This window comes from Vigna radiata, chromosome 8, assembly GCF_000741045.1.
Source record: "Vigna radiata var. radiata cultivar VC1973A chromosome 8, Vradiata_ver6, whole genome shotgun sequence".
NCBI lineage: Eukaryota > Viridiplantae > Streptophyta > Magnoliopsida > Fabales > Fabaceae > Vigna > Vigna radiata.
The window spans coordinates 17,514,764-17,527,889 of record NC_028358.1 but is presented as its reverse complement, the minus strand read 5'-3'; the positions used below and the strand labels follow the sequence as shown (position 1 = coordinate 17,527,889).

Genomic DNA, 13,126 nt, shown 5'->3' with positions numbered 1-13,126 from the left:
TTTTATTAAATTAAAAGGTTACATTAAAAAAATTGAACGAAAAATCAATTTATAGGAGACGTTTTGCAATTTTCTTTCCTAGAGAATAGAGTAGTTTTTTTTCGTAAGTAAAGTTTGGATTATGCTATTTTGATCTGCTTTTTAGTTCTAGTTTATTTTTGAAAAAAAAATCATTTTCTTCCATGGTGGATAAATTCTTATAATAAATGCAAATGAGAAAAGAAAAAGGAAGTGTGTGTGCGGTATCCATGTGAAATTCTCAGCCATAAAAAAAAAAAAAAGCAAATAAATTAATAAATAAATAAATAACATCTTCATAGTGAAACCAGAATTGTGTCCAAATGCGCGGTGAGTTCAATGAATTGAATAGTCAAAACCAGCTTTGATCGATCACCGAACCATTCTAGCATTCTCTAACGTGGCGTGTGTTTCACTCCGTTCCGTTCCAATGTCGGAAACCTCTGCACTATGCTTCTCCACGTTCAGATTCTCTTTCGTTCCGTTCCGTTCTCCTTCCAAGACCTTCAACAACTCTTTCCCTTTATCTCCTTCTCCTTCTGCTCCTCATCCTCGCCTTCTCCATTTCGCTCCCAAAGCCTCCCCCGGTGGTAACTTCTCCGGCGACGATTCTTTCGCCTTTTTCCCCTGGTCCGATTCCGTTAACGGTACGCGTTTCCTTCAACATCTCTGATTCTGAATTTCAGAACTTTAGGTTCATTTTCAATGTTTTCACTTTAAGTTTGCAATTGGAATTTATTCGTTCTTCAGTAAGTAAAAGTAAAAAACTAAGGCCTTTTTTTAAACGTTTATAATTAGAGATTTTTGTGAGTGTTGATTCATTTCACTTGTGATTTTATCCCAATGTTTGCATTTTAAAGAAACTAGTTGAGATGATGAATATCAGGTTCAGAAATTATTCAAGCTTCCTGCTTTGAGTTATATATGTAGTAATTAGTTGATGAGTTGTTATCCTTTATGTTTGCGACTTCTCAGAAATTCAATGGGTTCCTGAGGAGAGAATTACGTTGTTCACTGCTGATGGACTGATCCAGATCGGTGGCTCCATGGTTCCTCGCCGTGTCAGCTCTTCTGATGTATGATTTGTAAAGTTTCATTCTTTTCTGTTTACAATTTAACAATTAGAACTTAGAGGGAACCTTGAATGTGCTGTTGGTTATGTTTAGTGCACCACATCTATTTGGCTCCAAAATCTTGATTTATGTTGTGAGAATCCTAACAGTGATTTTTATTGATGAGTGATAGCTAACACATTTTCAACAATTCACGCAAAAGTTCATTGGGGTTGAAGTTAGACCAAAAACAGCACGTGTCCACTTAAACTGATGTTGAACGTTTAATCCAGTAAGAAGAGGGGAAGGACTGCATTATTGAACAGGCTTTGAAACTATTTCAAGAAATCAACTACCTTAAAAGCTTAGACGGTTATAGGTGGAAGTCCAACTTGCTTGTCATGTTTATAAGGTTTTCATTTGGTAATTTTAGTATACTACATTTTGTTACACGATTAGGCTCGTTGCCATTTTACTTCTCATGCTAAAAGGTATCTTGGTGTTTCATATCGAATACTTGGCCATAGAATCAGCTTTTTAGCCCAAGACAGCGCAGGCACAATATGCACTTTCTTGAACCTTTCTCATGTTTGACCCATACTTGTTCACAGTACATCTCAATGCTATTTTCTTGTAGATTGGCTAATATATTTTATACTTTACAGAAGAAGCAAGGGAAATCCAAAACTACACAAAATTTCCAACGGTTTCAAGAAAGTAATTACATGGATCCCAACCAAGGCCTTTGTCTGGGTGCACTCTTTGATATTGCTGCTACTAATGTGAGCACTCGATCTTTTAACTAAAGCTCCTATACGAGAGTTTAAGGCATCCTTTGCCATCTCATATATGAATTGCTCTCTTATCTCATACGAATTGCCCTCTTTCTAGGGACTTGATATGGGCAGAAAACTTTGTATTTTTGGTTTCTGCCGTTCCATTGAGATGCTTAGTGACGTTGTGGAAGACACTGTTTTAGAGCATGGGGGGGAGGTATGGTATACTTTTTTCTTTGAGTAAAGCTATTGCGTTCTGCTTCTGAGTATATGTTGAAGAAAGTGTAGTCAAAATTGCAAACCATTGTTCAAATTTGACGAGACTATCTGGTCTGAGGATAATTTCTAAAGAATAATGCTATAGATAAAAAATAGGGATATAAAACCCTCAACTTTCTGCGCCATTTGATTTAACTCTATGGAGGTATTTGGAAGAGCTTTAGTGGAACTTATTTAGTTATTTGAGCCTATGAAAATAACGTATTACTCCTATAAACTTCTTTTAACTTTATTCACTAAGCATCCGAGTAAAACTTATTAGAATAAGTTCTTTTCAACTTCTTTCAGTAATTTTGGGGCTAAATTTATGCCATAAACTCTTGTTTGATAAGAATTTGATAAATTGCTGTAGATCTCACATCAACTAGGGAGATATGACCAAATTATTATATGAATTAGTGTAAAACCTTACCTTATGAATAAGTTTTGTAAGGTTGAATTAATACTAAACTGACATTCTAAGATATTATGAAAAACATATCCTAACATGGTTTCTTGGACTTATATTGTGTCATATGTTATCAAACTCTTATTGGATCACACATAAGTATTTAATTTTATATTTGAGATGTCTACTTCTCAACAAGAAAAGACATGTTTGATAAGGTTGAGTTAAGCTTAAATCTACTATATAAGATAAGTAGTCACTTAAAAGGAAGTTTTTTTACTCCATGAACCGTAGGTATTTGCAGGATCACATTAATATAAGTTTTGCACATGTACACAAGCAAGCCAACGGCTGTGCTTACCGGTTGTTATTTTCTGTTTTCCAACAAATTTCTACTTAGAATATTGTCTCTTTAAATATACCAGTTATCTTGTTTAATTGAAAAGTACAAGTTAGAAAATTGTAGAAGTCGGAATCGGAAGACCATTATCCTGCCAGTATCAATCATTAAATGGATTTAGACTGGGTGCTTGTCATTGAAAATTGTATGCAGCCATTTTTGCTTGGTTCTATCTACTTACATATTAATGGGTGTTAGAATTATTGGTTAATGTGAGTTGTGTGAGTTGTGTGAGTTGTGTATGAGTTTAATGGTAGAATAATTACTAAGTCTACCTATGTTAGTGTAGTTAGTAGGACTAAAGTAGGGGGTAGTGTGTTGGATTATCTCTAATATTGTACCTAGCAGTCTAGGACAGCCCCTTGACCTTCCATCTCCCTATTGTATCATCTCTTTATCAATATAAATATTAGAACATGAGGAGGGTCTAAAAAGCCCTCAAGATTATATGTTTATCCGTCTTAAATCTTAACATGGTATCAGAGCAGGTTCTCTGATCCTCTACCGGCTGCCTTTCCTGTTCGTCGCCGGCCGGCCGCCATGGCCGCCGGCGGCCACCTAAAAGTTTAGTCTTTCAGCTGTGTTTTAGTGGAAAGTCTCAAGGTGACCCAGCCAAGTTCATGTCTTTCTCAGCCAGCCGCGACCCAATCAATCTTTGCTGTTAACCATCGCCGGCCACCGTCCGCCGCCGGCAACCACCGTCCGCCGCCGGCCACCGTACCAGTTTCATCAGGTGACCAGCGGATCTGGACCGCCTCCTTGAGCGACGGCCAACCCCGTCGGAGTCACGACCAGACTCCGCCCAACGCGCCTCCACGCGCCGCCTCTTCAGCTGGTCTCGGGTGCGTACTCTTCACGCGCCACCCTTCCCTGGCCGGAAGTTCACCGCGCCACTGGCGTTCTGATCGCCTCACCCTCCTGAGCTCTTTTGGCCTCTTGGGCCTGCCTCTTTTGGACCTCACCACGTCCTCTTTGCTGTTCGTCATCTCGGCCTAGTCGACGGCCACCATCACAGCTTTTCAATGCACCAGATTTGGATCGTCCCTGTTGCCAGAACATCTTGCTCTCCTCTTGTTAAGCTGATGAAATATTTCCACCATTTCCCTTCTAGCTTCCTTCCAATGAAGAAGGCCATCTCAGCTAGATTTGCTTCCCAACGATTCACTTCATCTACTCTGCCTATCATCACTGTAACTACAAGCTGCACATCTCTGATTTCTCTGTTTTGTTCCACTGCTGTCACCATCATCACCCAAAGCTCACAGATCTGGATCTAGCATCAAGGCTGAATGCTATGACAGCCCATGTGAGCTCCTTGCTTTTTCTTCCACCTTCACGTTCATGTCGTTCAGTCGTGAGGGGGAGAAAGTTTAAGCCGCTACAAGGTAGTAAGTCCTTGCAGGTCTGTTGTTGTTAGCCTCTGCAAAAGTGTTATTTCTTGCAGATTTGTTGTTAGCCATTGAAGGCTCTCCATCGGTTAGTGATGGAAATCCTGTCTCTGCAGTTTGTTGCTGTTCGCCACTGCAGACCTTCATCCATTTTTGCAGTTTGTTGTTGTTTGCTGCTTATTGTTGTGTCGACTTCATTCATCTGTGTTTACCTAAAGCAACTGTGATGCTTCCAACTTCAGTCAACAATTTCACTGTTTCCACCGTTCACAGTGAGGGGGAGTATGTTTCCAAGACACTGCAAGTCAAGTATGGCAGTTCAAGCCACACAAGTATGGTTGTCCCTGTAGCTTTGTAGCTTTCAGCCTCTACAGGCCCCATCACCCATCAGTCTCAGAGATGGCAGTCCCTGTAGCTTTGTAGCTTTCAGCCACTATAGGCCCCATCACCCATCAGTCTCAGAGATGGCAGTCCTTGCAGTTTTGTCGCATTTAGCCACTGCAGGCCCCATCCTTACTTGATGAGGGATTTTGTCCTTGCAGATTGTCATTGTCCACCACTGCTCTCTATCATCCACTTTTGAAGTTGAAGTTTCACAAGCTGCTGTTAGTTGTTCGTTGTGATAACACACTGCCTCACACTCTTGAAGAAAAATCATTTGTTTCAAAATCGAGTTTATCTATTCCAAGCTTGGTTCATACAATTTGTATGATCCAGCTTGAGGGGGAGTGTTAGAATTATTGGTTAGTGTGAGTTGTGTGAGTTGTGTATGAGTTTAATGGTAGAATAATTACTAAGTCTACCTATGTTAGTGTAGTTAGTAGGACTAAAGTAGGGGGTAGTGTGTTGGGTTATCTCTAATATTGTACCTAGCAGTTTAGGACAGCCCCTTGACCTTCCATCTCCCTATTGTATCATCTCTTTATCAATATAAATATTAGAACATGAGGAGGGTCTAGAAAGCCCTCAAGATTATATGTTTATCCGTCTTAAATCTTAACAATGGGTAACTAGATTTTTATAGGCAATTTCATTTCCGGTAATCCTGGAAGCATTTACCAACCAAATGTTTTCTTCTGATATAGTTTCAACCCAAATTCTCAGAACATTAGAACCTATTTTACATGGCAGGTTATTGCTGCAGAGAAGGCAAGCAAAGGTGATTTACATGAGAAGCTAACCATGACTGTTGCAGTGCCATTATTGTGGGGGGTTCCACCAGCTTCTGAGACGCTTCACCTCGCTGTTAAAAGTGGTGGAGGTATTGTAGAGAAGGTCTATTGGCAATGGGACTTTCTGTAAATACATATTTTAGGTCCCCTAACCATTCTTTCCTCGCTCTGTACATAAAATTGTATCTCTGTATATGCACACGAAAATTTAATGTCACGGTGTATCTCTACCTGTACATCAAATTATTGTCATGACAGTATCGAGTTGTCCGTTCATTCTTACTGTGCATACTTTATTAAAAGTTATTGAAAATTTTCATTTGTCTATGATTCCATTAATAAAAATTATGTAACGCAGATATGATTGAAATGCTGTTATTAAATTTTTACGATTTTCACTGGAATTTTATTTAAACTTCATTAGTGATAGGTTGTATAATAAACTAATAAACATATAAATATGGGAGTATGAACTCTAAATAAAAATTGAATATTCTCTATGAATAATATGAAATCAGTTCATGTTTATCTTAGGGTTAACGAATCCAAATACAAATTGATATAATAGTAAGATTATAGTTAAAATACATACGTGAAAACAAGAATAAGAAGACATTATAAAGTGGATGAATAGTTAAAGTAAACGAAAAAAAAAATGAGTAGAGAAGATTCGGGATGGAGTGAAGAAATGAGCATTACTTGAAGTTAAAATTGACTTTCATGAGTGTTCAATTACTATTGACTTTGATGAATGTTCAATAACTCTATGTCTCTTAGAAATCAAGACAAAATTCTAAGGTCGTGTTCTTTTATAAGGATTGATTTTAAGGAGATGGAGTGTATGGATATAGATAGATTTGAAAGTGAAATTTGTATTGTTTTTTTTAAAGGATTTAGAGATGATGATGAAATGCATTATGAAAAGTTTGTTAGAGATTTGACAACATATTCAAAAAAAGTTTAAATAGATTGAAAAGTAAAATTATCAAATTATCTTTGATATTAAAAGTAATATAAAATGATATTTAGATGAGTTAGAATTATTTTAGATTTTTTTAATAAATAAATTTTTTAAAAGGTATTAATTGAAATAAATAAAGAATACAATATATTTGGTATAGAAAAAAAATATTTTGATTTTCAATATTAAAACTAAAAAAAATTAAAGATTTTTTTTATCACACATTTAATAAAGTTAATTCAAAATATGACAATCTAGGACATACATATATTATAAGATACAATATGATTTATCATCAACCAAAGTGTTCATTCATTCATATAAGTTTGCAACCTATTCCAACCATATTGTGTCGACATCCCCATAATGTCTTGTATGGAATGAGTGTGAACAAAGAAAGTCATAGTACTATTTGAATAAGTTGTCATTTGAAATGTTCATGCTTGTTAATAACTAGAAACTTGCATTCCAGTATATTAAGATAAAGGGGTTCCATGAATCAGGTCGTATCTCTCATTAAGGAAATAATTATAGTTTGGTGGTCAATAATGGCAGACATTTGTCTTTCAAGATCAATGCATTCTAATTTGCATATCTTGAACTACCCCCATATTTGACTAAGAATTCAAAATTTGGGTGAACGAGTGGATGTTCCAAATTTTCATGAGTATAATGTGAACCTAATGCATTTCTTCATGTAAAGGACTTGGTGGTTTTGCTTGTACTCCATCCTCGTCATTTGCATGAATGTGTTGCCATACACTGTGTACATTAACAATATTATGCTTTTTTAAAGCATTTGTAGAAAAATGTTTTCTCAAGCCTATTATGGTGCTAGCCTGAACAGTAAGGTCCATTTCATTGTATTGCATTATTCTGATTATCAAAGTACCTTATGGAAGAAATTCTTCACTAGCCTTGCTTTTGAGCATAGTTTGCTTTTAGGACTTATATCAGAAAAATGTCTTATTTCATGACTTTTGTAAATTTAGTTTGACGAGTTATCAACCAATGGACCACCACACAATGAAGGAGTTTGTCACTTATGTTTAGAGAGCCTAGAGTTTTCACACTTTGATCCTGCAGCTCCAGTCTAACCATAAAAGTCAATGCCATGTCACAATCATAAGGGAGATCTTCTAGTATGTCTGGAAAGTATAATTTTTTTTATCCTGGTATATTGGATGTGTGATATTAAACCAATAATCAAGTTTAAGTTTAATTTTCATCATATTAACCTCACATGATAAGTATCCATTGACATATATCTTTAGGTTTGAATATAAGACTTTTATTAGTTCAATGAAAGGAAGTTTGAGATGCCTTGAAAGAGAAGGTGGTGATGGAAATAAAGCTCAAATGTTGCAAAAGATTGAAAAATCATAATTTTAGGTTCCATAATTCTCCTTATATAAAAGCCTCTATGATGGAAGCATCTCCATGATACACAGAAGAATGCTCCAAGTCGCAGAGAAGTGGTAGCGGAATGATGTAGAAGATTAGAGCTGTCAAAACGGGTAACCCGGCTCGACCCGGCCCGACCCACCACGGGTTGGTCACTTAGTGAGCCAACCCAACCCGACTCATTTATTAGCGAGTCAGAAAAACTTGAACCCGGCCCGACCCATCACGGGTTGGTGGGTAAACGGGTTGGCTCACTAGCCCATTTAATTACATTTTTTTAAATAAAAAAAATACAAATTTTCTGTAATTTAAATTTAAACAATTTCCACTTCCAAAAAATTATGTTAAAGANAATTCAAAATAATAATAAAAAGTACAATATAATCCAAATGTCATTCAAAAACAAACACAAAAAACATACAAATAAGTTTCTTATATTCATAATTTTTTGTTCTTGTTGTAACCCTTGACCCTTGTTCTTGTTGTCTCCAAGTTCACTAATAAAGATTTTCCTAATATCAGAACAATTCCGACAATCAATAAAAAAATATTAGTAAAAAAAAAGAGAACCAGTACTCAACAACATCGATAAAAAATTAATAGTTTAATCTGTAACATAATTTTCCAAATTCAAAGATATCAAAAAGAGCTTGTTCAAATAATGTATACTCAAATTATTTAAATAAAATGAACAAAATCTTATACAAGCATGTCAGAACATGAAAAAATCATTCCATGTCTCCAAATCCCACAGAACAAAAAAACAAATTCGCAAACCCTTATTTTTGTCATTATAGGGTTTTTGAAAAAAAAAAGAAAGAGAAGTGAGAAAACAAAAATATGGAGAAAAGAGAAGAAAAAAGGAAGGGTGTTTTACCTGCTCCTTGAAGAATTTAAGTGAAGTGAGGGTGAGAGCACTGTCAAATGAGAGCAAGTACCGTGAGAGTGATTTCTGAGAGCAAAGGTTACTTTTTTGGTATACACAGTCAGTGAAGAAAGTATTTTATTTTTTAGGGTTTCATAAATAAAATAATAAATTAAGAAAATAAAATTAGGTAGGTGAGTTGGTGGGCCAACTCGGCTCACCACAGGTTCAACCCGCATGAGCCGGGTCTAAATGAGTCGGGTTGAAATCTGACCCGCATATAAGTGGGTTGTATTTTTCAAACCCAACCTGGTCCGAACCCGTGACGGGCCGGGTTGGCTCGCGGGTTGTGACCCATTTTGATGGCTCTATAGAAGATGGAGTCCGAATTGCACTGAAGGTGTTTGTGAAAATGTCTGGTGATGTTGGATGAATGTTTTTGGTAGAATTATAGCTCAGGCAGCCTTCCAAAGGGGAAAGGAGCTATACGAGGTGCAAGATAACAAGGCACAAGGTTGAACTTGAGAGGATAGCTGAGAATTCAACAGCATTTCATTACTCCAAATCAAGTTATATTTAGAATGAGATGAAGCTCTCTTTTATAGGAGAAGGAGAGCTATCAATCTTGCAGTAAAAGTTATCCTAATTGCATGTGATGGAAAACCAAGGTAGCTTGTGGAGGAAGCTTGTCCAGTTGGCTAGGTGCTCCATCTGAAACACGTGCTCAAGGAAGAAGATGTCTCTCGTCAGCGCTGAGCGGTAGAAGCTTGCCGCTGAGCGCTAGCAGCAAGGTCTTCAACCTAAGCTCCTTTGCTTCTCTTTGCTTGGTTATTCATCTAAGTGTTTGCAAAGCTTTATTAATGACCTACAAAACATAGTAGAACGTATTTAGTTAGAGAGAAACATGCTAAGACTTTAGAAAGAAAAGATTAAGTTCTCAATCAACTTCCCTTTCATAGTCTTAGTGTAATTGATCCTTCTTTTGATGGTAAGTCCCTAAAGGGGTTGCCATCATTCCCCCCCTCTTTAAAAACGATTTGTCCTCAAATCGGGAAGAAATAAAGAAGCACAACTTTGGTGTGTGTGTTCCTCCTGGATCAACAATATATCTACAAAAGATAGCAAAAATGAGTATGAAGAAGATGTAAGCAAAGATAAGAATACAAAAGAAAAATCTTGTATTTTTGAAAAAGATTTTCTGAAAATTAGAATATGGAATTGCAGTTGTTTTTAAAGAAAAATTAATAATGGAAGAGTGAAAAATAATTGGAAAAGAAGTAAAGAATGAGAACCCTTCCCTTTTAGGTTCTATTGTAATGTTAAGATTAGGAGTTGCCATCAGTAGCAAGAGCTCCTTCTCTGTATTTTCCTCTTCTTTCTTCTTTTCTTCTTCTCTTTTCTTTTCCTCTTCTCTTTTATCTCTTTCTCGTCTCTCTTCTTCCTTTCTCTCTTCTTCTTTCTCTCTTTTCTCTTCTTCTTCTATTCTCTCTTTTTCTCTTTTCTCTTTTTCTTCTCTCTCTTTTCTTTATCTATTCTTCTTTCTTCCTCTTGTTGTCTCTCAACATCTAGTCTCTTAACTTTCAACTCTAGTGTCTCAACCTTTATCTCCTTAAGTCTAATTTCAAATTCTAATTCTGTAAGAAGGAAACCATTGTCATTTAAGCTTTCAAGAAATGTTTTCCCATCTTCAATGTAAGCTCTTAGGGATTGTAGGTTTCTCTTAATGGTTGAAGGCACAAACTCCCTTCTCATGCAAGCTTTGAGTTCATTCCAATCATGGATGGGGATTTTTCTACCTATTCTAACATGATATTGCCTTTCATCCCACCACTCTCTTGCATGCATTTCAAATCTAGATGTGTTGAGACTAAGGACATGAGATGTATTATTGCTAGAATGAAAATAGGATTCATGTTTACTTTTTCTAGCAATGAATGAATGCATATCATCAATGTCGCTTTCCCAAGCTAGGTATGTTGATGCACCAATATCCTCTCCAAAGAATGGAATATTTGCCCTAGCTTGTTTATATAGCTCATCCTCAATCCTCTCAAATTCATAAAATGAACAAGTTCTTCTTCTAACTTCATCAAGTTTTCTTTTAATTTCTTTGAAAGTAAGTGGGTGATGAAGATTAGAAGACCTAGAGGATTTATATGAAGAAGAAGACCTATTGAAATCATAACAAGACATGAAAACTATTTTTTGATTTTTGTGAAAGATTTCTACGAAGATTCTAAAGGTGAGTCACAATGGACAAGCTTAGAAACCTTGTCCTTCCTTAGCCAGAGTGTCTCCTGACGTTTCTTACCAAGTTTCAATGTAGAAGTCTTTTAAAACCTTTTTTAATGCGAGTTTGAGATACACCTAGTAAACCAAACGAAGGTTTGTCTATATGGTAGCGCACCTAGCTATCACGGAGACGAAGAACACAAATAATCAGCAAGCAAAATTAAAGGAAATATGATATGAATGGAAAAGATAACAACCCTATGTGAAAGTGCAAATGACACTTGGAGCCACTTGACACACTTCCACACTAAGATGCGCAACTAGACTATTACAATGTTTAATGGAGCACTTGGAATTGCTTGATAAGCATTTTCCCAAGTAACTCAAGTTTCAAAAGCAAAGAACAATTTACTACAAAGGTTCCGTGATAGAAAGCCAAATATTACAATGAAATATAGGACTATGTAAACAAAGCCAAGGGTGGCTGCAAAGGCAAAGTAAATGAGCTGAAATGGAACTTTAGATTGGTGTTTTGCTGCTGAAAAAGATGGCTGGACAACCAACTTAAATTCCTCTTGAAGTCCACTTGAAGCCAAGTTAGCAAAACCTCCACTCCTTAAGAGGCTACCCCTTTGATAAGGTCCAGCTGGATGCTATAATTCCACCAATATAATGTTCAAACCCATCAAGAAATCACAAAAACCGTGAGTGAGATAGCAATACACTGCACCAGTTTTTTTTTTAATGTAGAAAAAGATAACAACACATGGTGGAAGTCAAGCAAAGTTGAACTCTAATGAATTTTGGGCTGGAAGAAAAGGCTAGCACTCAAAAGGAACCTAGGATAGGGTCTAGAACAGATTATAAAAGCAATAAAAGACTCAAAACAGTGATTTAATTATGTGCAATGCAAGTGTTTGATGACAATTTAAAACTGTTTGATGAAATGCCACAATGAGCTGCAGAAATTATGTTTTTCTGGTTTTTGACTTGTAAACTGGATTGCAGGGGTAGCTATGCTTTTTATGATGGATTTATGCGTGTTTAAGCCTTGGAAGTTAACTGAAACAAGATCCCCTAGCTTTTGCCAATCAAAATGATAATTTGACACTGAAAAATAGCAAAGAGATGTTACTGCAGCTGTGAAATAAGCTGAAAATTGAGAACTGTCGTGTGCAAACTGAATGCTAAGGTGGTGAATGTTCAAGTAATACTTCCAGCAAGTTTAACTTATCATTTTCAAGGTGTGGAAGTAAAGAAACAGGCCAGACACGGTGCAACTAAAGAATTCACTGGTGCACTACCTAGAATTGGTATAAAATGGGTGTTTCAGCTAGTATGTTGTCGGTTGGTGCCTAAATGACCATATGAACCAGTCAAATTGTTTTCAAATCACCAAATAAGCTTGTACAATCACTAGAACACCACTGAAACACTAATCAACTCAAATTCAAAGTGGCAATTGTGAATTATGCAGAATTAAAGCACTAAAACTGCACCAAAAAGTGAAAAATGGCCAGAAAAATTGGAACTACAGTGGGTGAATTTAGTGGCAGTGGTTAAAAGAATCAAATGACACCTCAAGCCACTTTATATCATCATAATGGATGTGTACAAACACATAATCAACAAAGAAATGTACTGCAGTAGCAGAATATGACAAGTGCACTTCTCACATTAATGCAATGTTACGGGTTTTGGTGGTGATTTGGTGAAATAGATCAAATTGACCAAATGAACAGTAAAGACCAACTTTGATGCACCAAATATATGTGTGGAAACAATCAAAGTGGACTAAAATTCACTGAATCACAATTTGACTTGTTAAGTTCCAATTTTCAAGCAAAAATGGGAAGTCAAACTGTGATTTTGCAGATTTGATGAGAATGAACCAAAAGAACAATGGAAACAAGTTTTAAATGTTCAAATACACTTGCACAGACATTAGAACATCACAGATATGGATAGAATCACAAAATGACCATGCTAGTTGTGAAAATATGCAGCAAATTTTAACAAAACTGCAACTGGAATGAAAATGCTATAGAATCAATGCTGGATGGAATCAACAAACATGTATAGAAAGTCCTAACAACTAGATCTAACTGTAGATGATCAGCTAGAAGAATTGAAATATCCTAAGATTCACAATGAAACAGTACGGTGCAAAACTGTGAAGAACACCCCGTGA

The 13,126-nt window shown here is 36.2% G+C and overlaps 1 protein-coding gene across 1 annotated transcript; it reads left to right on the top strand.

Moving 5' to 3' along the window:
• Positions 1-319: 319 nt before the first annotated feature.
• On the top strand, positions 320-5,753 carry LOC106772756. Its single transcript, XM_014659335.2, has 5 exons — positions 320-665; positions 994-1,094; positions 1,736-1,852; positions 1,962-2,063; positions 5,433-5,753. The coding sequence occupies exons 1-5, from the start codon at positions 449-451 to the stop codon at positions 5,601-5,603; spliced, it is 708 nt and encodes a 235-aa protein (XP_014514821.1). The 5' UTR covers positions 320-448; the 3' UTR covers positions 5,604-5,753.
• The last annotated feature ends 7,373 nt before the right edge of the window (positions 5,754-13,126 follow it).

Coding starts and splice junctions, on each gene's coding strand:
- LOC106772756 (XM_014659335.2), top strand. CDS start 449: ATGTCGGAAACCTCTGCACTATGCTTCTCCACGTTCAGATTCTCTTTC. Junction 1,853..1,961: donor TTGATATTGCTGCTACTAAT/GTGAGCACTCGA, acceptor CCCTCTTTCTAG/GGACTTGATATGGGCAGAAA. Junction 2,064..5,432: donor TTTTAGAGCATGGGGGGGAG/GTATGGTATACT, acceptor TTTACATGGCAG/GTTATTGCTGCAGAGAAGGC.